Genomic DNA, 25,358 nt, shown 5'->3' with positions numbered 1-25,358 from the left:
TTTATTTCAGCTCATAAAACACGAGACCAACACTTTACATGTTATGTTTATTTTTGTTCAGGATATATTTTGCAAGCTCTCATTTTCACCACAAAACTGAGTGGTAATTACACATCCATTTTTATTTTTTTTACTTCAGAGTGGTGATATTAATGGAAACCGTTATCGTCCCCACGGTGACCCTAAATTGTTTTCTTTTAAACAAATTCATATCTTTGGTTAAGTACTGTTGATTTTTCGTACGCGACTCTCCATGGCAGCGCTGTTGTCATTTTCAAACCCAAATGGCAAAAGGGAACATCAGCTCATTATAAAAGTAGTTGGCCACAAACAAACAGTCAAACTGTCAGTCAAATGAGAGCCAACACCTGTCCCTATTTAGGACTACCAGTGGAGAGATGATTTGTTGAAATTTTCCCATCAAAAGTGTTGCGTTTCTTTTTTCGTATTGACCATATGCTGTAAAAATTGTCCCAGAAGGAGACGACCACTACAGGTGGTGTAGTGTGTATATATTTAGTATACCCAAGCACTTTGTGGTTTGTCTGTTTTTAAAAGAGTAGCAGCAGCAAATTGTCCCTGTTCCATTGATTTCAATAGAATATCAATGTGTGTAATTCATTTGCATGTGTAAAGGACATCACACTGCTTGCTTAGCGAGGAGCACTTCCTCTCAAACTCATCCAATACCTGGCGTGAACTCGGGACCTCTGCCTCAAAAACACACGTGACCGCCCTCCTCAAGCCTCTTAGCTTTCGAGCTGGGGCGATCGGCTAACTAATGAGGCGAGGAGTACGTTAATTACAGGTAGTCATCTGACAGGTAGTCATCTGACAGGTAGTCATCTGACAGGTAGTCATCTGACAGGTAGTCATCTGACAGGTAGTCATCTGACAGGTAGTCATCTGACAGGTAGTCATCTGACAGGTAGTCATCTGACAGGTAGTCATTTGACAGGTAGTCATCTGACAACTGTATGTGTAGTCCATTTTTATGTCACGTTTTCAAATTATAACAACCTATTTCAGTATATTGGTTATGAATTTTGTGTTTTGACACTGGACTATAAATTCGCGTTATGTTTTATGAAAATTGATTTCAACAGGGTTCTCGTTAACCATGAAAGTGCCAATGGGTCAAAATGTCGTCATTTTGAAACCCTTTTTATTTTATCCTTTTCATGAACTAGTTACCACAAACAAAACACTATTTACCATGTCTGTTAGTGTGGAGGAATGAGCGATTATCTCTCTGTATAGTAGTGGTGTGGGGCCGAGTTGAAAGTATGGACTCCACAGTGAACCACATTTGGCACAGAGGTAGATGCTGTACAATGCTGTGAAAAAGGATTTGCCCACTTTCTCATTTTTTTTCTACTTTTGCTTATTTTTGATACTGAATGTTATCAGATCTTCAACACAGAACCTAATATTAGATCAAGAGAACCTGAGTGAACAAATATCACAACAATGACATACATATTTCATAAACAAAGTTATGCAACACCCAATGCCCTTGTGATTTTTTTCTTCTTTTCTCCCCCTTACGCTCAATTACTGGTTGTGCCACCTTTAGCTGAAATGACTCCAACCAAACACTTCCTGTAGTTGTTGATCAGTCTCATGTCGCTGTGGAGGAACTTTTTTGCCCACTTTTCCATGCATAACTTTTTAGTATTTTTTCAAGCATGAACTGCTCGTTTCAAGTCCTGAAACAACATCTCAATTGGGATTAGGTCTGGACTTTGACTAGGCCATTCCAAAACATCAAATGTTTTGCTTTTTAGTCATTTTCATGTAGGCTTGATTGAGTGTTTTGGATTATTGTCTTGCTGCGCTTCAGCTCACAGACAGATGGCCTGATATTCTTTGTTGCAGACCAGAATTCATGGTTCCTTTTTATTAAGGCAAGTTGTCCAGGTCCTGAGGCAGAAAAGCATCCAAAACAATCACACTACCTCCACCATGCTGACCCCAAACCATCACACTACCACCACCATGCTGACCCCAAACCATCACACTACCACCACCATGCTGACCCCAAACCATCACACTACCTCCACCATGCTGACCCCAAACCATCACACTACCTCCACCATGCTGACCCCAAACCATCACACTACCTCCACCATGCTGACCCCAAACCATCACACTACCTCCACCATGCTGACCCCAAACCATCACACTACCACCACCATGCTGACCCCAAACCATCACACTACCACCACCATGCTGACCCCAAACCATCACACTACCACCACCATGCTGACCCCAAACCATCACACTACCACCACCATGCTGACCCCAAACCATCACACCACCACCACCATGTTTGACTGTTGGTATAAGGTTCTCACTGTGGAATGCAGTGTTTTGTTTTGGCCAGGCATAATGGGACTCATTTCATCCAAATAGTTATGCTTTGAGTGATCTGTCCATAGAACATTCTTCCAAGAGTCTTGATGACCATCCAGGAGCTTCAAGGTGCTTTTTGGCAAACTTGAGTCAACTTTTGGAGGACATGGGTCCCATTATGTCTGGTGAAAACCAAACACTGCCTTCCACAGTAAGAACCTCATACCAACAGTCAAGCGTGGTGGTGGTAGAGCACGGATTTTGCAACATCAGGATAGTGGGTTCAATTCCTGGGACTAACCATACTTAAAATGGATGCAGTCACTTCTATAAGCCATAAGGCGCTTTGGATAAAAGCATCTGCTAAATGGCATATAGTATTACTAGGTGCCCATCCTCCCCAATTAAGGTGCCACCAGCCACCCATGGTAGACATTGGTGTTGCCCTTTTTAAACTTCTTGGTGACAGTGGGCAGTATTTTTATGTCCGGATGAAATGCCAAAATTCAACTGCCTGCTACTCATCCCCAGAAGATAAGATATGCATAGTATTAGTAGATTTGGATAGAAAACACCCTGACGTTTTCTAAAACTGTTTGAATCATGTCTGTGTATAACAGAACTTATGTAGCGGGTGAAACGCCGAGGACAAACCATTCAGATTTTTTTTTTTTAGGTCACACTTTTCAATGGGTTTTCATTGGGAATCCAGATTTCTAAGGGACCTTCTTGCAGTTCCTAACGCTTCCACTGGATGTCAACAGTCTTTAGAAAATGGTTGAGGTTTTTCCTTTGTGTAATGAAGAAGTAGCCCTGTTCATAACGAGGGTCACTTCAAGTCTACTGTTTGTTAGAGGCGTGTGACCAGAAAGGTAGCATCAATTTGTTTTCTTCCTGTATTGAACACAGATCATCCTGTCTTCAATTTTATCGATTATATACTTTTAAAAAACTATTACAAAAGTTGTTTGAAATGTTTTGGCAAAGTTTACAGGTACATTTTTAGATATTTTGTAACGTTGCGTAAGTCGGAACCAGTGTTTTTCAGGATCAAACACGCCAAATAAATGGACATTTTGGATATATATATGGGACGTAATTAATCAAACAAAAGGACCATTTGTGATGTTTATGGGACATATTGGAGTACCAACAAAAGAAGCTCGTCAAAGTTAAGGCATGATTTATATTTTTATTTCTGTGTTTTGTGTTGCGCCTGCAGGGTTTGAAATATGTTTTCTCTCTTTGTTTATGGAGGTGCTACCCTCAGATAATAGCATTGTTTGCTTTCGCCGAAAAGCCTTTTTGAAATCTGACATGTTGGCTGGATTCACAACACCTGTAGCTTTAATTTAGTATCTTACATGTGTGATTTCATGAAAGTTTGATTTTTATAGTAATTTATTTGAATTTGGCGCTCTGCATTTTCCCTGGCTTTTGGCCAGGTGGGACGCTAGTGTCCCACATATCCCAGAGAAGTTTAAGCAAAAAATATGGTAAAAAGCCACTGAACGAGCCCCAAAACGTGCTTCGGGTTTATTGGTTCTGATAATAGTCCAGAAATCTTGACCAGCCAACTATAGTGGATCCATTTTGTAAACAGTCGCAGGAAGCAAACAGGGAGCTAGTTTACCACGAGAGTCGCCCCACCGCTCTGTGTGTGTTCTGCCTCCATTATGGTGCGATTTCTAGCGCCACCTGCTGAATGTTTGTTCTACTACACCTCGTTAACCATGTATTCTATGGTAGTTTCTTCTGTGCTCCATTGGGATCAGGTGACCACATTTCATCACAGGAACATGTACTCCGGGGTATCTCTAGCCATCCTGGTTGTGTCTGCCTGCCAAAGCATTGTCTGTAAGTCTAACACATTGTCTGTAAGTCTAACACGTTGTCTGTATGTCTAACACGTTGTCTGTATGTCTAACACGTTGTCTGTAAGTCTAACACGTTGTCTGTAAGTCTAACACGTTGTCTGTAAGTCTAACACGTTGTCTGTATGTCTAACACGTTGTCTGTATGTCTAACACGTTGTCTGTATGTCTAACACGTTGTCTGTATGTCTAACACGTTGTCTGTAAGTCTAACACGTTGTCTGTAAGTCTAACACGTTGTCTGTAAGTCTAACACGTTGTCTGTAAGTCTAACACGTTGTCTGTAAGTCTAACACGTTGTCTGTAAGTCTAACACGTTGTCTGTAAGTCTAACACGTTGTCTGTAAGTCTAACACGTTGTCTGTAAGTCTAACACGTTGTCTGTAAGTCTAACACGTTGTCTGTAAGTCTAACACGTTGTCTGTAAGTCTAACACGTTGTCTGTAAGTCTAACACGTTGTCTGTAAGTCTAACACGTTGTCTGTAAGTCTAACACGTTGTCTGTAAGTCTAACACGTTGTCTGTAAGTCTAACACGTTGTCTGTAAGTCTAACACGTTGTCTGTAAGTCTAACACGTTGTCTGTAAGTCTAACACGTTGTCTGTAAGTCTAACACGTTGTCTGTAAGTCTAACACGTTGTCTGTAAGTCTAACACGTTGTCTGTAAGTCTAACACGTTGTCTGTAAGTCTAACACGTTGTCTGTAAGTCTAACACGTTGTCTGTAAGTCTAACACGTTGTCTGTAAGTCTAACACGTTGTCTGTAAGTCTAACACGTTGTCTGTAAGTCTAACACGTTGTCTGTAAGTCTAACACGTTGTCTGTAAGTCTAACACGTTGTCTGTAAGTCTAACACGTTGTCTGTAAGTCTAACACGTTGTCTGTAAGTCTAACACGTTGTCTGTAAGTCTAACACGTTGTCTGTAAGTCTAACACGTTGTCTGTAAGTCTAACACGTTGTCTGTAAGTCTAACACGTTGTCTGTAAGTCTAACACGTTGTCTGTAAGTCTAACACGTTGTCTGTAAGTCTAACACGTTGTCTGTAAGTCTAACACGTTGTCTGTAAGTCTAACACGTTGTCTGTTGTCTGTAAGTCTAACACGTTGTCTGTAAGTCTAACACGTTGTCTGTAAGTCTAACACGTCTGTAAGTCTAACACGTTGTCTTGTCTAACACGTCTGTAAGTCTAACACGTTGTCTGTAAGTCTAACACGTTGTCTGTCTGTCTAACACGTTGTCTGTCTGTCAGTCTAACACATTGTCTGTAAGTCTAACACATTGTCTGTAAGTCTAACACATTGTCTGTAAGTCTAACACATTGTCTGTCTAACTACATTGTCTGTCTGTCTAACACATTGTCTGTCTGTCTAACACATTGTCTGTCTGTCTAACACATTGTCTGTCTGTCTAACACATTGTCTGTAAGTCTAACACATTGTCTGTAAGTCTAACACATTGTCTGTAAGTCTAACACATTGTCTGTAAGTCTAACACATTGTCTGTAAGTCTAACACATTGTCTGTCTAAGTCTAACACGTTGTCTGTCTAACACAAACACATTGTTGTCTGTAAAGTCTAACACGTTGTCTGTAAGTCTAACACGTTGTCTGTCTGTCTGTCTAACACATTGTCTGTCTGTCTAACACATTGTCTGTCTGTCTAACACATTGTCTGTCTGTCTAACACATTGTCTGTAAGTCTAACACATTGTCTGTAAGTCTAACACATTGTCTGTAAGTCTAACACATTGTCTGTAAGTCTAACACATTGTCTGTAAGTCTAACACATTGTCTGTAAGTCTAACACATTGTCTGTAAGTCTAACACGTTGTCTGTAAGTCTAACACATTGTCTGTCTAACACGTTGTCTAACACGTTGTCTGTAAGTCTAACACATTGTCTGTTGTCTGTCTAAGTCTAACACATTGTCTGTAAGTCTAACACGTTGTCTGTAAGTCTAACACGTTGTCTGTCTAACACAAACACATTGTCTGTCTAACACATTGTCTGTAAGTCTAACACGTTGTCTGTAAGTCTAACACGTTGTCTGTCTAACACGTTGTCTGTCTAACACGTTGTCTGTCTGTCTAACACATTGTCTGTCTGTCTAACACATTGTCTGTAAGTCTAACACATTGTCTGTCTAACACGTTGTCTGTCTAACACATTGTCTGTCTAACACATTGTCTGTCTGTCTAACACATTGTCTGTCTGTCTAACACGTTGTCTGTAAGTCTAACACATTGTCTGTAAGTCTAACACATTGTCTGTCTGTCTAACACATTGTCTGTCTGTCTAACACATTGTCTGTAAGTCTAACACATTGTCTGTCTGTAAGTCAACACATTGTCTGTAAGTCTAACACATTGTCTGTAAGTCTAACACGTTGTCTGTAAGTCTAACACGTTGTCTGTAAGTCTAACACGTTGTCTGTAAGTCTAACACGTTAAGTCTGTACGTTGTCTGTAAGTCTAACACGTTGTCTGTAAGTCTAACACGTTGTCTGTAAGTCTAACACGTTGTCTGTAAGTCTAACACGTTGTCTGTAAGTCTAACACGTTGTCTGTAAGTCTAACACGTTGTCTGTCTAACACAAACACATTGTCTGTAAGTCTAACACATTGTCTGTAAGTCTAACACGTTGTCTGTAAGTCTAACACGTTGTCTGTCTGTCTAACACGTTGTCTGTCTAACACGTTGTCTGTCTGTCTAACACATTGTCTGTCTGTCTAACACATTGTCTAACACGTCTGTCTAACACATTGTCTGTAAGTCTAACACATTGTCTGTAAGTCTAACACATTGTCTGTAAGTCTAACACATTGTCTGTAAGTCTAACACATTGTCTGTCTGTCTAACACATTGTCTGTCTGTCTAACACATTGTCTGTCTGTCTAACACATTGTCTGTCTGTCTAACACATTGTCTGTAAGTCTAACACATTGTCTGTAAGTCTAACACATTGTCTGTAAGTCTAACACATTGTCTGTAAGTCTAACACATTGTCTGTAAGTCTAACACATTGTCTGTAAGTCTAACACATTGTCTGTAAGTCTAACACATTGTATGTCTAACACATTGTCTGTAAGTCTAACACGTTGTCTGTCTAACACATTGTCTGTAAGTCTAACACGTTGTCTGTAAGTCTAACACGTTGTCTGTAAGTCTAACACGTTGTCTGTAAGTCTAACACGTTGTCTGTAAGTCTAACACGTTGTCTGTAAGTCTAACACGTTGTCTGTAAGTCTAACACGTTGTCTGTAAGTCTAACACGTTCTGTCTGTCTAAGTCTAACACGTTGTCTGTCTAACACATTGTCTGTAAGTCTAACACATTGTCTGTAAGTCTAACACATTGTCTGTAAGTCTAACACATTGTCTGTAAGTCTAACACATTGTCTGTAACACATTGTCTAACACATTGTCTGTCTGTCTAACACATTGTCTGTAAGTCTAACACATTGTCTGTAAGTCTAACACATTGTCTGTAAGTCTAACACATTGTCTGTAAGTCTAACACGTTGTCTGTCTGTCTAACACGTTGTCTGTCTAACACGTTGTCTGTAAGTCTAACACGTTGTCTGTCTAACACATTGTCTGTTGTCTGTACACGTTGTCTGTAAGTCTAACACGTTGTCTGTAAGTCTAACACGTTGTCTGTAAGTCTAACACGTTGTCTGTAAGTCTAACACGTCTGTCTGTCTAACACATTGTCTGTAAGTCTGTCTGTAAGTCTAACACATTGTCTGTCTGTCTAACACATTGTCTGTCTGTCTAACACATTGTCTGTCTGTCTAACACATTGTCTGTCTGTCTAACACATTGTCTGTCTGTCTAACACATTGTCTGTCTGTCTAACACATTGTCTGTAAGTCTAACACATTGTCTGTCTAACACATTGTCTGTAAGTCTAACACGTTGTCTGTCTAACACATTGTCTGTAACACATTGTAACACATTGTCTGTAAGTCTAACACATTGTCTGTAAGTCTAACACATTGTCTGTAAGTCTAACACATTGTCTGTCTGTCTAACACATTGTCTAACACATTGTCTGTAAGTCTAACACATTGTCTGTCTGTCTAACACATTGTCTGTCTAACACATTGTCTGTCTAACACATTGTCTGTCTAACACATTGTCTGTCTAACACGTTGTCTGTCTAACACATTGTCTGTCTAACACATTGTCTGTCTAACACATTGTCTGTAAGTCTAACACGTTGTCTGTAAGTCTAACACGTTGTCTGTAAGTCTAACACACGTTTGTCTGTCTAACACATTGTCTGTCTGTCTAACACATTGTCTGTCTGTCTAACACATTGTCTGTCTGTCTAACACATTGTCTGTCTGTCTAACACATTGTCTGTCTGTCTAACACATTGTCTGTCTAAGTCTAACACGTTGTCTGTCTAACACATTGTCTGTAAGTCTAACACATTGTCTAAGTCTAACACGTTGTCTGTCTAACACATTGTCTAACACATTGTCTGTCTGTCTAAGTCTAACACATTGTCTGTCTAACACATTGTCTGTCTAACACATTGTCTGTAAGTCTAACACATTGTCTGTCTAACACGTTGTCTGTCTAACACATTGTCTGTAAGTCTAACACGTTGTCTGTAAGTCTAACACGTTGTCTGTCTGTCTAACACATTGTCTGTAAGTCTAACACGTTGTCTGTCTAACACATTGTCTGTAAGTCTAACACGTTGTCTGTAAGTCTAACACATTGTCTGTCTAACACAAACACATTGTCTGTCTAACACATTGTCTGTAAGTCTAACACGTTGTCTGTAAGTCTAACACGTTGTCTGTCTAACACGTTGTCTGTCTAACACGTTGTCTGTCTAACACGTTGTCTGTCTAACACATTGTCTGTCTGTCTGTCTGTCTGTCTAACACATTGTCTGTCTGTCTGTCTAACACATTGTCTGTCTGTCTGTCTAACACATTGTCTGTAAGTCTAACACATTGTCTGTAAGTCTAACACATTGTCTGTCTGTCTAACACATTGTCTGTAAGTCTAACACATTGTCTGTAAGTCTAACACATTGTCTGTAAGTCTAACACATTGTCTGTAAGTCTAACACATTGTCTGTAAGTCTAACACATTGTCTGTAAGTCTAACACATTGTCTGTAAGTCTAACACATTGTCTGTAAGTCTAACACGTTGTCTGTAAGTCTAACACGTTGTCTGTAAGTCTAACACGTTGTCTGTAAGTCTAACACGTTGTCTGTAAGTCTAACACATTGTCTGTAAGTCTAACACATTGTCTGTAAGTCTAACACATTGTCTGTAAGTCTAACACGTTGTCTGTATGTCTAACACGTTGTCTGTATGTCTAACACGTTGTCTGTAAGTCTAACACGTTGTCTGTAAGTCTAACACGTTGTCTGTAAGTCTAACACGTTGTCTGTATGTCTAACACGTTGTCTGTATGTCTAACACGTTGTCTGTATGTCTAACACGTTGTCTGTATGTCTAACACGTTGTCTGTATGTCTAACACGTTGTCTGTATGTCTAACACGTTGTCTGTATGTTCGTCTTGCTGTATCAGAAGTTATTTTCTACAGAGGATGTTGTTGTTTGGGTTTTATGTCAGTTGTTTTGCTGAGTAGCAGCTTGCCTAATAAATCAGACTGTGATACCAGTTCTTGGGATTCAGTCTGAAACACCAAAGCAAAACTGTGTAAAGTTTCCTTTTTCAAGATAGAATGTTGAATATAATTAGATTTTGAACTTACTCTACCGGTTGTCTGTGCAGTTGGTCTTTCAGTTGGTTAAAATTTGAAATGAAATATCCACAGGAAAGTATTTACCAAACTTAGAGTGAGGAACTGGAGTTGACATTTCTATGACCTGACACATGCTCAAAACCATGTAAACGCCTGCAATACTGCGGGTGGTATGCATCGCCTGCAATACTGCGGGTGGTATGCATCGCCTGCAATACTGCGGGTGGTATGCATCGCCTGCAATACTGCGGGTGGTATGCATCGCCTGCAATACTGCGGGTGGTATGCATCGCCTGCAATACTGCGGGTGGTATGCACGCCTGCAATACTGCGGGTGGTATGCATCGCCTGCAATACTGCGGGTGGTATGCATCGCCTGCAATACTGCGGGTGGTATGCATCGCCTGCAATACTGCGGGTGGTATGCATCGCCTGCAATACTGCGGGTGGTATGCATCGCCTGCAATACTGCGGGTGGTATGCATCGCCTGCAATACTGCGGGTGGTATGCATCGCCTGCAATACTGCGGGTGGTATGCATCGCCTGCAATACTGCGGGTGGTATGCATCGCCTGCGTGTATCATTGTCTTGTGCACGAGCAAACAAATCTTCATTGCCACACACGGAGCCCTGAGTTTTGAAGTCGGTTTAATAATGCTTTCCTGTGGATATTTTGTCTCAAATTATAACCCACTGAAGGACAAACCCCACAAACAATCGGCAGAATGAGTTCAAATGTAATTTAAGTCAACCTTCGTAACAGACAAGGGACATTCGTTTTATTTTCTATAATTGTGCTGTAACTTTGCATAGCCACAGCGGGACGATCTGGCAGATAGAATCACTTGCTAAATGTGATCTCTTCATGCCTTACCCAAGCATACAGGTCTATGTGATCTCTTCATGCCTTACCCAAGCATACGGGTCTAAGGCATGAAGAGATCACATAGACCCGTATGCTTGGGTAAGGCATGAAGAGATCACATAGACCCGTATGCTTGGGTAAGGCATGAAGAGATCACATAGACCTGTATGCTTGGGTAAGGCATGAAGAGATCACATAGACCCGTATGCTTGGGTAAGGCATGAAGAGATCACATAGACCTGTATGCTTGGGTAAGGCATGAAGAGATCACATAGACCCGTATGCTTGGGTAAGGCATGAAGAGATCACATAGACCCGTATGCTTGGGTAAGGCATGAAGAGATCACATAGACCTGTATGCTTGGGTAAGGCATGAAGAGATCACATAGACCTGTATGCTTGGGTAAGGCATGAAGAGATCACATAGACCCGTATGCTTGGGTAAGGCATGAAGAGATCACATAGACCCGTATGCTTGGGTAAGGCATGAAGAGATCACATAGACCCGTATGCTTGGGTAAGGCATGAAGAGATCACATAGACCTGTATGCTTGGGTAAGGCATGAAGAGATCACATAGACCCGTATGCTTGGGTAAGGCATGAAGAGATCACATAGACCTGTATGCTTGGGTAAGGCATGAAGAGATCACATAGACCCGTATGCTTGGGTAAGGCATGAAGAGATCACATATGACCTGTATGCTTGGGTAAGGCATGAAGAGATCACATAGACCCGTATGCTTGGGTAAGGCATCTCTTCATGCCCCCATGCTTGGGTAGCATGACAGGTCACATGACCTGATGCTTGGGTAAGGAATGATGTGATCTCTTCATGCCTTACCCAAGCATACGGGTCTATGTGATCTCTTCATGCCTTACCCAAGCATACGGGTCTATGTGATCTCTTCATGCCTTACCCAAGCATACGGGTCTATTTGGGCAGTGTTTGAATTTAGAACATTGTTCATTGTATTATTCTGTATTCTTTGAAGTTTCACACCATTTTATTAAATCCTGGAGGTTTGGAGCCTAATCCTGACTCTTGGTTTTTGAATGGAGTTTAGCTGTCTGTCTAATTACGGTTGAACACAGCCCGAGGAGGACAGTACAGTGTGTGTGGGGTGATCATTTTGTCATAATCAAAACTGAAATTAGCCACAGAAGGCTGATCCAAAAATGCAGCGTTTGTATTGGGTTAAGGTTAGGGACGTCCCTAGGAGTCGATAGCGCTAACACACAGGCAGCCCAATTCAGATTTTATTATTCTTTTTTACACTTATTGGTCTTTTGACCAATCACTGCAGATTTTCACATCAGATCTTTTTCAGAGCTGATCAGATTGGTCAAAGAGCAATTAGTGAGATAAAAAAATTAGTATTGGGCTGCCTGTGTAAACGCAGCTAATGAGTTTGACAGAACAGCCTGAAAGAGTAATTATTTTTCCCAAGACTGATTTGGAGCCCAACCACCATTGCATTCATGTTTAAAACATCTACTTAACTGTTACTTTTTTTTATTGAACATCACTATCAACATTAGCGTATTAGCAGAGAAAAGGAACAATGTTGTTTTCCCCCTGGCACTACACCACTGACTCAAATGACCAAAGCTTGATAATGAGTTGGGTATTTGAATCAGCTGTGTAGTGGTAGTGCAAAAACCAAAACGTTCACCAAGAACCCTGTTCTATTGTAATCCCTTCATTACAGCACAGGAAACCAAAGCATTGTTCATGATTTCCCTCCTGGTTATTTCCTAGAAGGGGGATCAACAAGGATTATATGTAGATTATGCCAAATATTCATTACAAATAAACCATGAAGCTCTCAGGGGCCAAATGTTCATTCAGCCATTTAACCAAGTCAAACATTGTTCATTCAGTTCCGTCCACTTAGATGTGCATCTACTTCCTGTAGTACCGTGAGGTTTGTGACAGTGTGATCCATCTTCAATTTATCTAGATGTAATATACATTTAGAGTGCTTAAAGTATACGTTTTAAAATGTGATGTATATTTTTTTAAACAAACCAAATCTCTATTAGTGATGTAAGTGTCATGTTGTTATAGAAGTGTCCGGACACTTAATTCAATTTTTCTTCCCATTTCCGTGCAGTACGGGGGCTCTGAGAGAACATATAAACACCCCGTCCTTTTAGAAACAGAAACGCTCTCAGTATAGTGATGCAGACCTTAACATGTTATACACATGAAATTGTCATTCTGAACTTTATCCGCAACATTATATTCCTGTTTGTGGGACTCAAGCTTTCCGCTATCCAGCAGTTCCATTCTCTGTGTAGCCTGCTGCTAGAATGGACAGAGAGGTATTGCTCGAGTGCGACCTAAGCTTTCCGCTATCCAGCAGTTCCATTCTCTGTGTAGCCTGCTGCTAGAATGGACAGAGGTATTGCTCGAGTGCGACCTAAGCTTTCCGCTATGCAGCAGTTCCATTCTCTGTGTAGCCTGCTGCTAGAATGGACAGAGGTATTGCTCGAGTGCGACCTAAGCTTTCCGCTATCCAGCAGTTCCATTCTCTGTGTAGCCTGCTGCTAGAATGGACAGAGGTATTGCTCGAGTGCGACCTAAGCTTTCCGCTATCCAGCAGTTCCATTCTCTGTGTAGCCTGCTGCTAGAATGGACAGAGAGGTATTGCTCGAGTGCGACCTAAGCTTTCCGCTATCCAGCAGTTCCATTCTCTGTGTAGCCTGCTGCTAGAATGGACAGAGAGGTATTGCTCGAGTGCGACCTAAGCTTTCCGCTATCCAGCAGTTCCATTCTCTGTGTAGCCTGCTGCTAGATTGGACAGAGAGGTATTGCTCGAGTGCGACCTAAGCTTTCCGCTATGCAGCAGTTCCATTCTCTGTGTAGCCTGCTGCTAGATTGGACAGAGAGGTATTGCTCGAGTGCGACCTAAGCTTTCCGCTATGCAGCAGTTCCATTCTCTGTGTAGCCTGCTGCTAGATTGGACAGAGAGGTATTGCTCGAGTGCGACCTTCCATTCTCTGTGTAGCCTTTCCGCTATGCAGCAGTTCCATTCTCTGTGTAGCCTGCTGCTAGATTGGACAGAGAGGTATTGCTCGAGTGCGACCTAAGCTTTCCGCTATGCAGCAGTTCCATTCTCTGTGTAGCCTGCTGCTAGATTGGACAGAGAGGTATTGCTCGAGTGCGACCTAAGCTTTCCGCTATGCAGCAGTTCCATTCTCAGTGTAGCCTGCTGCTAGATTGGACAGAGAGGTATTGCTCGAGTGCGACCTAAGCTTTCCGCTATGCAGCAGTTCCATTCTCTGTGTAGCCTGCTGCTAGATTGGACAGAGAGGTATTGCTCGAGTGCGACCTAAGCTTTCCGCTATGCAGCAGTTCCATTCTCTGTGTAGCCTGCTGCTAGATTGGACAGAGAGGTATTGCTCGAGTGCGACCTAAGCTTTCCGCTATGCAGCAGTTCCATTCTCTGTGTAGCCTGCTGCTAGATTGGACAGAGAGGTATTGCTCGAGTGCGACCTAAGCTTTCCGCTATGCAGCAGTTCCATTCTCTGTGTAGCCTGCTGCTAGATTGGACAGAGAGGTATTGCTCGAGTGCGACCTAAGCTTTCCGCTATGCAGCAGTTCCATTCTCCGTGTAGCCTGCTGCTAGATTGGACAGAGATATCGCTCGAGTCTCTTGAAAACCAAGTGAAATCACAAAAAAAGGTGTTTGGACACTTCTATAACATGCCATTACAACCAGATCTCTATTTTTGATGTAAAAAAACAAATCTCCTTTTAAGTTGGCAGTAATGAATAAACTTGTTTGGTTTATATATCTTTTTTTCTCCCTTTTTTAGATGGTGTCTGCACCACGGCGGACTGCACTCAGGCAGGTAAATATACATACATACATACATACATGCATACATACATACATACACACATACATACACACACACACACACACACACACACACACAGGTAGAATATGAGCTGTGTTTGTCTGTGTGCAGCGTCTCGTCTGATAGAGAACATGGATGCCAATGTGGACCCGTGTGACAACTTCTACCAGTACGCCTGTGGAGGCTGGTTGAAGAAGAACATCATCCCAGAGACCAGCTCCCGATACAGCACCTTCGACATCCTACAAGACGAACTGGAGGTGGTCCTCAAAGGTTTGAAAGTCTTGTAGCATGGCGCAGTTTGGATTCAGTGAGTTTTCCAGGGAGGTGTGAGGACTGGGTTTGGATCTGTTGGTCAGGGAGGTAGGGGTGGTGGCTGGAGTTTGTGTGGTTGGAGGATTTACTGGGGTTACAGCAGCTTGTCCTTCAGGGAAAAACAGGGGCTCTAGGAATAGTCACTGTGGTTAATGGTGTCATCTATCTGCAGCATTTACTGCCAACGCAAGAATATATATATATATATATTTTTTAAGTGCATAGAGGACAAAGTGTCATCTGATGAAATCCCGACCTTAAAATAGTTGGAGGCGTTAACACCATCTGGTTAGCACCATCTTGACAGTAGATTGACAGGAAGGCTTCCCTTACACCTGAAGGATTGGGTGGTGGGGGCTCGGCGGTCTGTCTGATTACATTGGATAAATGTATGTCCCTGCACATGTGCCAAGTCAAATTGTAAACTCAGCAAAAAAAGAAACGTCCCTTTTTCAGGACCCTGTATTTCAAAGATAAGTTGTAAAAATCTAAATAACTTTACGTCTTCATTGTAAAGGGTTTAAACACTGTTTCCCAGGCTTGTTCAATGAACCATAAACAATTAATGAACATGCACCTGTGGAACGGTCTTTAAGACACTAACAGCTTACAGACGGTAGGCAATTAAGGTCACAGTTATGAAAACGTAGGACACTAAAGATGCCTTTCTAGGGACTCTGAAAAACAAAAGAATGATTCCCAGGGTCCCTGCTCATCTGTGTTTTATAAATTGCAATATCTGTACTTTGAGACACCTAAGACAGCGCTACAGGAGGGACAGCTGATCATCCTCGCAGTGGCAGACCACGTGTAACAACACCTGCACAGAATTGGTACATCCGAACATCACACCTGCGGGACAGGTACAGGATGGCAACAACAACTGCCCGAGTTACACCAGGAACGCACAATCCCTCCATCAGTGCTCAGACTGTCTGCAATAGGCTGACTGAAGGCTTGTAGACCTGTTGTAAGGCAGGTCCTCACCAGACATCACCAGCAACAACGTTGTCTATGTGCACAAACCCACCATCACTGGACCAGACAGGACTGGCAAAAAGTGCTCTTCACTGACGAGTCACGGTTTTGTCTCACCAGGGGTGATGGTCAGATTCGCGTTAATCGTCGAAGGAATGAGCGTTACACCGAGCCCTGTACTCTGGAGCGGGATCGAGGTGGAGGGTCCGTCATGGTCTGGGGTGGTGTGCCACCGCATCGTCGGACTGCCTGCAATGGCAACAAGCTCAATCTCAATACTGTGCGTTACAGGGAAGACTGTGGTACCCTTCTTGCAGGCTCATCCTGACATGACCCTCCAGCATGACAATGCCACCAGTCGTACTGCTTATTCTGTGCATGATTTCCTGCAAGACAAAAATGTCATTGTTCTGCCATGGCCAGCCGAAGAGCAATCCCATTGAGCACGTCTGGGACCTGTTGGATCGGAGGGTGAGAGTTAAGGGTCATTTCCCCCCCAGAAATGTCTGAACTTCCACGTGCCTTAGTGGAAGAGTGGGTTAACATCTCGCAGCAAGAACTGGCAAATCTGTTGCAGTCCATGAGGAGGAGATTCACTGCAGTACTTAATGCAGCTGGTGAACACACCAGATACTGATTGTTACTTTTGATTTTGACCCCCCCCCTTTGTTCAGGGACACATTATTCAATATCTGCTAGTCAGATGTCTGTGGAACTTGCTCCGTTTATGTCTCAGTTGTTGAATCTTGTCATGTTCATACAAAAATAAACTTAGTTGACAGTGAGAGGACGTTTTATTTTTTTGGTTGATTTAATTTGTCACAATCGCCGACTACAACACCGTGAAATGCTTACTTCCTAGCCCTTAACCAACAATGAATATTTATTTTTTATTTTTGAAGACAATATTAGCAAAAAAAAGTATAATAAACTAAAGTAAGAAAATAAGTAGCACAATTAATATAATAAAGAAGCTATATACAGGGGGTCGGTAGCCTAATGGTTAAGAGTGTTGGGTCGGTAACTTCAAGGTCACTGGTCCAAATCCCAAGCCCAAACATCTGATGTGCCCTTGAGCAAGGCACTTAACCACAATTGCTCCTCTAAGTCTCTCTGGATAAGATTGTCTACTAAATGCAAACATGTGCGGAGTTACAGGTTAGTCGAGGTAAATGTAGGGCTAAAATTACTGCATAGGAAATAAACAGCGAGTAGCAGCAGCTTTAAAAAAAAGAGTCTGGGTAGCCACTCAATTAACTGTTTAGCAGTCTAATGGTTTGGAGATGGAAGCTGTTAAGGAGCCTTTTGTACCTAGACTTGGCACTTACTTGCCGTGCGGTAGCAGATTGAACAGTCTATGACCAGGGTGGCTGGAATCACTACCCTCTGTAGCACCTTGTGGTCGGCTTCTGAGCAGTTGCCATACCAGCCAGTGATGCAACCAGTTAGGATGCTCTCGATGGTGCAGCTGTAGACCTTTTTGAGAATCTGAGGAACCATGCCTAATCTCCTGAATAGGCGTTTTCGTGCCCTCTTCACAACTGTCTTGGTGTGTTTGGACCATGATAGTTTGTTTTTGATGTGGACGCCAAGGAACTTGAAGATCTCAATCTGTTCCACTACAGCTCTGTCGATGAGAATGGGGGCGTGCTTGGTCCTCTTCCTGCAGTCCACAATCATCTCCTTTTTATCTTGATGACGTTGAGGGAGAGGTTGTTATCCTGGCACCACACGGCCAGGTCTCTGACCTCCTCCCTATAGGCCGTCTCATCGTTGTCGCTGATCATGCCTACCACTGTTGAGTCATCGGCAAACTTAATGATGGTGTTGGTGTTGTGCCTGGCCATGCAGTCATGAGTGAACAAGGAGTACAGGAGAGGATTGAGCACGCACCCCTGAGGGGTCCCCGTGTTGAGGATCAGCATGGCGGATGTGTTGTTACCTATCCTTACCACTTGGGGGTGGCCCGTCAGGAAGTCCAGGATCCAGTTGCAGAGGGAGGTGTTTAGTCCCAGGGTCCTTAGCTTAGTGATAAGCTTTGAGGGCACTATGGTGTTGAACGCTGAGCTGTAGTCAATGAACAGCATTCTCACATACAGTTGAAGTTTACATGCACTTAGGTTGGAGTCATTAAAACTCGTTTTTCAACCACTCCACAAATTTCTTGTTAACAAACTATAGTTTTGGCAAGTAATTTAGGACATTTACTTTGTGCAAGACGCAAGTAATTTTTCCAACAATTGTTTATAGCCAGATTATTTCACTTATAATTCAGTGTATCACAATTCCAGTGGGTCAAAAGTTTACATACACAAATTTGACTGTGGCTTGGAAAATTCCAGAAAATGATGTCATGGCTTTAGAAGCTTCTGATACTCTACATTACATCATTTGAGTCAATTGGTGTACCTGTGGATGTATTTCAAGACTACCTTCAAACTCAGTGCCTCTTTGCTTGACATCATGGGAAAATCAAAAGAAATCAGCCCAGAACTCAGAAAATAAATTGTAGACCTCTACAAGTCTGGTTCATCCTTGGGAGCAATTTCCAAACGGCTGAAGGTTCAACGTTCATCTGTACAAACAATAGTACGCAAGTATAAACACCATGGGACCACGCAGCCGTCATACCGCTCAGGAAGTAGACTCGTTCTGTCTCCTAGAGATGAACGTACATTGTTGCAAAAGTGCAAATCAATCCCAGAACAGCAGCAAAGGACCTTGTGAAAATGCTGGAGGAAACAGGTACAAAAGTGTATATATATCCACAGTAAAACGAGTCCTATATTGACATAACATGAGACTGCTCAGCAAGGAAGAAGCCACTGCTCCAAAACCTCCATAAAAGCCAGACTACAGTTTGCAAATGCACATGGGGACAAAGATCATACTTGTCCTCTGATCTGATGAAACAAAAATAGAACTATTTGGCCATAATGACCATCGTTATGTTTGGAGGAAAAAGGGGGAGGCTTGCAAGCCGAAGAACACCATCCCAACCGTGAAGCACGTGGGTGGCAGCATCATGTTGTGGGGGTGCTTTGCTGCAGGAGGGATTGGTGCACTTCACAGAATAGAAGGCATCATGAGGATGGAAAATTATGTGGATATATTGAAGCAACATCTCAAGACATCAGTCAAGAAGTTAAAGCTTGGTCACATTGGTCTTCCAAATGGACAATGACCCCAAGCATACTTCCAAAGTTGTGTCAAAATGGCTTAAGGACAACAAAGTCAAGGTATTGGAGTGGCCATCACAAAGCCCTGACCTCAATCATATAGAAAATTTGTGGGCATAACTGCAAAGCGCATGTGAGCAAGGAGGCCTACAAACCTGACTCAGTTACATCAGCTCTGTCAGGAGGAATGGGCCAACATTCACCCAGCTTATTGTGGGAAGCTTGTGGAAGGCTACCCAAAACGTTTGACCCAAGTTGAGCGATTTAAGGCAATGCTACCAAATACTAATTGAGTGTATGTAAACTTCTGACCCACTGGGTATGTGATGAAGGAAATAAAAGCTGAAATAAATCATTCGCTCTGCTATTATTCTGACATTTCACATTCTGAAAATAAAGTGGTGATCCTAACTGACTTAAGACAGGGCATTTTTACTAGGATTAAATGTCAGGAATTGTGAAACTGAGTTTAAATGTATTTGGCTAAGGTGTATGTACACCTCTGACTTCAACTGTAGGTGTTCCTTTTGTCCAGGTGTGCAAGGGCAGTGTGGAGTGCAATAGAGATCGCATCATCTGTTGGGACAGTATGCAAATTGGAGAGGGTATAGGTTTTCTGGGATAAGGGTGTTGATGTGAGCCATGACCAGCCTTTCAATGCACTTCATGGCTACAGACGTGAGTGCTATGGGTCGGTAGTCATTATTTAGTCAGTTAAGCACATTCTTATTTACAATGACGGCCTACCGGGGAACATTGGGTTAATGGCAGAGGGAGTTAACCTCTGTTAAAGATCCTCCTACAGTGTAGAAAATGATTTTCTTCATCCAAAATTAGTCTGGAATAATGGTAGACAGGTGTCTACAGATGGGTGGAAATATGAGACTCTCACCCTTCTCTTTTAGCTTATTTTACTGTCTTCCTGTTCCACTTCATTGCCTTCCTCTCGACTCCTCGATTATGCTCTCCACCTCTTCTCCTCCTTTCCATCTTTTGACGTCTCAAGTATCTGTGATGAACTTGTATGGCTTTTTAAAGCGTACTGTAAATCAGAGGTACTCTTGGGGGATGCTAATTTGTCTGAGACGAAGGGGCATGATTGTCCACTGCCAAAGCCTGATTTACCCCCCCAAAAAAACATCTGTTTTTGATTCTCAGGTTTATGTCTCTGATTTGAATTACAGTAATCAGTCTCCATACTTTCTCTATCAGACGTCATTATCACCAGAACAATACTGTCAGAAGAAAAGCTCACCCTGGTACCAGACGGGTAGACAATTGTCTGCTAACAACAGTCAAGGTTAAGACAAAATTCACAGGAACAAACTGTATGAAAAGATAAGAAGGGCAAAATAAGGTTGTGTTTTGTCATTGGTCCTGATGGTCTGCTGTCGCACACTGAATCCACACGTGATGAAATGTGCTTTGTGCCCAATTGAAGAATGTTGCATTTGAAATCCTGACGGGACAGAGCTGTGGGATGCTGTATGTGTGCTGCCATGTCTGTCTGTGGAGTTTCCTGTCACATCCTGTAGTAACCTCAGGACCATGGAGACTGACTGACAAGTGTTCTGCCTGGTCAGCATATCCTGTATCTGTTTACAGCTGCCTGCGGGGTGCTGCTCTGGCCTGGACAGCTGTTAACATCAGGTGTTAACATCAGGTGTTAACAGCAGTAAATAACCTGTACTGTATCGGTGTGTGTTTGTACTGAATGTTTTGTGTAGGCCTAAGTGTGTGCGAGGGTTTGCGGCCGCTCATAAATGCCTCACATTGTTCTCCACTGCAATAGAAAGTCATAAAGGAACCCTAAAGCCGCCCACATACTAGGTTTGGTCTCCTCGGCAATGGCGACACGAACATCTGTGCCTCACATACATACTCACTCACTCACTCCCCTAAAAGACCTTCAGCTTAAAAAAAAAAAATGAGTGTCAGTATTACTGTTTCTCTCTTAAGACGCTGCAGCAACATCAGCCAGTACACACTTCCTCAAAATAGTGAAAATTAATCTAAAAGGTAAATTTAAAAAATAAAAATATCGGTGATTTAATTTAGACGTTTCTGCTGAGGAGATACATTTTAACTAGGATGCTTGGTCCAGTATTTCTCAAGATAAAGAATGTGCATGGAAAAACTACTCCTCTCATTTAATGACAACAAACCCGTCCACAGTTCCTACTACTGACGCGTTCAGTACGGGGACATCGGTTCTGTCTGCATCGTGAACCCGACATGAATACATCAATAAATGACCATCACTAGGCCTATAGGCTACGCCTACGCTGCGTTGTATGCCTCTTGAGTAAATCTGAGCTGAAAGAACTCTTCTGTTTAAACAACTAGAGGCCTTAATCTTAACTTTTAAAACCATTGTGTGTACGAACAGCGGGGGGAAAAAATCACACCAAAACGAACTAAAACAACAACCTCTTGTCATTAATATATGCACAAACTGTTTTGACGGGCTTAATGAGGCACTACTCTTGGCTCTTAACCACAGCTGTGTGTGGGTAGGACAGTTTTCCACCTCTTTTGTTTCAGGTATGGCATACTCTGCAATAATTTGCCCCATTGACCCGTGAGCTTTTTAATTGTACCTTGTTTGTGCTGGAGAGGGAGGGAGAAATAGGAAGGAGGCAGGGAGAGAGACTGGTTCAAGTCCAAAAGAGAGAGATGTAGAAATATGGGGATGAACTTTAGAGAAAGGGAAGTGAGGAAATGGGAGGTGACATGGTTGTTATCTCTGTGGGAAGGGCCCAATGAGCTGTCAGTGACATCACGATGTTTTTAAACATTGTCTGACTTTCGCCGATATGACGATTGCATGAACCTTATAAAAAAAAAAAAAAGGTCATTCACTTTTGACTGCAAGTTTCTGCAATTGCTCTTCACCAACTTCATCCTGCAGCCCTCACCTGCATTGTGGGAGGCTCTATCGTCAACCAGACTTAGTTTTTTTGACCCATGTGAACATGACCAAAGAAATAACTGAAACAGGAACCAGCTTTGCCTTGATTCATGTATACAGTGGAGATGTATACTACCGTTTAAAAGTTTGGGGTCACTTTGAAATGTCCTTGTTTTTTTTTAATGAAAAGGAACATTTTTGTCCACTTTTTAAAATAACATCAAATTGATCAGAAATACAGTGTAGACATTGTTAATGACTATTGTAGCTGGAAACGGCAAAAAAAAAAAAAAAATGTTTAATGGTATATCTACATAGGCGTACAGAGGCCCAGTCATCAGCAACCATCACTCCTGTGTTCCAATGGCACGTTGTTAGCTAATCCAAGTTTAGCATTTTAAAAGGCTAATTGATCATTAGAAAACCCATTTGCAATTGTGTTAGCACATCTGAAAGCTGTTCTGATTTAAATAAGGAATAAAACTGGCCTTCATTAGACTTCTTGAGTATCTGGAGCATCAGCATTTGTCGGTTCAATTACAGGCTTAAAATGGCCAGAAACAAACCTTCTGAAACTCGTCAGTCTATTCTTGTTCTGAGAAATGAAGGCTATTCCATGTGAGAAATTACCAAGAAACTGAAGATCTCGTACAACGCTGTGTACTACTCCCTTCAAAGAACAATGCAAACTGTCTCTAACCAGAATAGAAAGAGGAGTGGGAGGCCACGGTGCACAACTGAGCAAGAGGACAAGTACATTAGTGTCTAGTTTGAGAAACCGAAGCCTCACAAGTCCTCAACTGGCAGCTTCATTAAATAGTACCCACAAAACACCAGTCTCAACGTCAACAGTGAAGAGGCGACTCCGGGATGCTGACCTTCTAGGCAGAGTTCCTCTGTCCAGTGTCTGTGTTCTTTTTCCACATCTTAATCTTTTCTTTTTATTGGCCAGTCTGAGATGTGGCTTTTTCTTTGCGACTCTGCCTAGAAGGCCAGTGGCTAGTTGTAAAATCTGTCATGATTGATTGTATTGTTACAGGCCCACTATGTGGTTGCGAAAGTCCCATTTGGAGAGAGATGGCAGTTTTTCTCTCCATAACATTTTAGAAGTTGTCCCTTTTTCAGGTTTAGAAGAAGTGGCTGCTAAGTTCTAACTCCCATTTGTGTTAGCAAGGCTAGCATACAGAAATTAGTGGTGGTAGTCTGTTGTTTTTAACTGTAATGCAGTAGATTGTCACCAATGACATGAATATGTATTCGGGTTTGACATCCATACAAGCATTATACTCAGATTTTAACCTCCCATATAGTATGAAATACACATTGTAAACAATATCATACATATATAGGCAAATTTTGCTGGGGGGCAATTAAGAGATTTGGGATCTTTGCCCACGCATTACCATGGCACTTCAATTGTTTAGGTTGAGTTGGATTGACCTCTTTACTGCATGTTGGTTAGACAGAATGTCTGTAAGTCAGACATCTTATGACAGAACAGAGGGTCAGAGGGCACCAAGTCAGAAGTCAAGTCCAACAAATCGGTGCTCCATGTTCAGCTTGTCAGCAATACTGCAGTTGTTTCCTGGGTCTGTAGAACATATACATGGAGGATTTGCTCTGCGGAGACACTAAACTAAACACTTCCTGTTTAGTTCCTTTTTATCAGGATGGGCCCTGATGTTGGTGCCAGATAAGGTCACATTATTTAAGTGTGTGTGTGCCTCACGAGCATCATGTGGTCTTTAATCCATATGTGTGTGTGTGTGTGTGTGTGTGCGTGCACACACACACACACCAGTCAGTTGTTAATCCAATCATGCACACATGATCTGTGCCCTTTGGCAGGAAGCTCCCTATGAAGGGTTCCTAACCCAGAGCTTCATTAAGATTAAATGAGCAGATAAATAGTGTGCACACTAAGCAATGAGACAGCAGGGGTTCTGCCCTAACCAGAAGAGGGGGTGATGGGAATCTGGGTAGAGGGAAAGAGGAAGATTGAGATGACAGCTGTTACTGTAAAAATGAAAAAAGAGAGGGCAGAGAGCTGTTACTGTAAGGATGAAAAAAGAGAGCGGGCAGAGAGCTTTTACTGTCAGAATGAAGGGAGGGGGGGGGATGAAAGGTAGAAACACTGGGTGATACAAAAAGGTAGCGAGAAAAATAAAAGATCATTATTTGTCCTAACTCTGTTTCTTCCTACTATTACCACTGCTAGTGCATGTGGGAAGGACCTCTGATTTTAAAGCATTGTTTTTTTACCCTGCTTGTTCTTTGTTTTCTGACGTTTCTCAATGTTTGTTATGTGGTGAAAAGCAGCGGTGCCAGCAGACAGACGGCTCCTTGGCCTGGGGTCTGGCTGAGTTCTGTCTGGTCTGGAGAGACCTGTCTCTCTGGGGGGTGGGGGATTGTATTGTCCTCCAAAACACAGATTCTATGCTCCATGTTTCTCACAACACTCGCCCCCCCCTCATTATAGATGTTTTGGAGAAAAGCGTGGAGGGGGAGGCCAGTGCCCTCACTAAAGCCAAGACCCTCTACAGATCCTGCACCAATGAGAGTGAGTCTGCTGGTCTGTTTTGTTGGGGTCAATGACATTTTAAGTTCATACATTTCAGTCAAATGAGTTGTCTACCTTTTTTAAACTGAGTTAACCTTGGTCACTTCCTGTGTTTTTTTCTTTTCTCCCACCTCTGAAGGTCAGATTGAGAAAAGGGGCGGAGCTCCTTTACTAGACATGCTCCCTAATGTATTTGAGTGGCCAATAGCAACAGACCACTGGGAGAGCGTCTATGGTAAACTACACTACTCTTCTAGCACTGTTTCCTACACCCATTTTTGTTTACCTATCCACAATCCAATCCAATTCAATCGTCCTCTGTCCTCTCCTCCTCTCTCCTCTCCTACTTAGGTGACACATGGAAGTTGGAGGATGCCATTGCCAGACTAAATGAAAAATACGGAACTCATGTCTTGGTTAATTTTTTTATCGGCACTGATGACAAAGACTCCAATTCACACATCATTCATGTAGGTGGCCGTCACATGCACAGAGAGACACCTATACTCCGTCACATGCACAGAGAGACACCTATACTCCGTCACATGCACAGAGAGACGCCTGTACTCCGTCACATGCACAGAGAGACACCTATACTCCGTCACATGCACAGAGAGACGCCTATACTCCGTCACATGCACAGAGAGACGCCTGTACTCCGTCACATGCACAGAGAGACGCCTGTACTCCGTCACATGCACAGAGAGACGCCT

The 25,358-nt window shown here is 42.4% G+C and overlaps 1 protein-coding gene across 6 annotated transcripts in view; it reads left to right on the top strand.

Moving 5' to 3' along the window:
* LOC112265738 (neprilysin) overlaps positions 1-25,358 on the top strand; it is a 58,474-nt gene that overhangs the window by 9,627 nt on the left and 23,489 nt on the right. For all 6 annotated transcript variants that reach the window (XM_042296460.1, XM_042296456.1, XM_042296457.1 and 3 more), the window contains 5 exons: positions 14,658-14,693; positions 14,814-14,975; positions 24,565-24,645; positions 24,785-24,880; positions 24,997-25,115. In XM_042296460.1, the coding sequence (XP_042152394.1) occupies positions 14,658-14,693; positions 14,814-14,975; positions 24,565-24,645; positions 24,785-24,880; positions 24,997-25,115 (494 nt within the window). The remainder of the gene's footprint in view (positions 1-14,657; positions 14,694-14,813; positions 14,976-24,564; positions 24,646-24,784; positions 24,881-24,996; positions 25,116-25,358) is intronic.

The sequence above is a fragment of the Oncorhynchus tshawytscha genome, linkage group LG13 (genome assembly GCF_018296145.1).
Source record: "Oncorhynchus tshawytscha isolate Ot180627B linkage group LG13, Otsh_v2.0, whole genome shotgun sequence".
In the NCBI taxonomy this organism is placed as follows: domain Eukaryota; kingdom Metazoa; phylum Chordata; class Actinopteri; order Salmoniformes; family Salmonidae; genus Oncorhynchus; species Oncorhynchus tshawytscha.
This window is presented reverse-complemented; position numbering and strand designations above follow the sequence as displayed.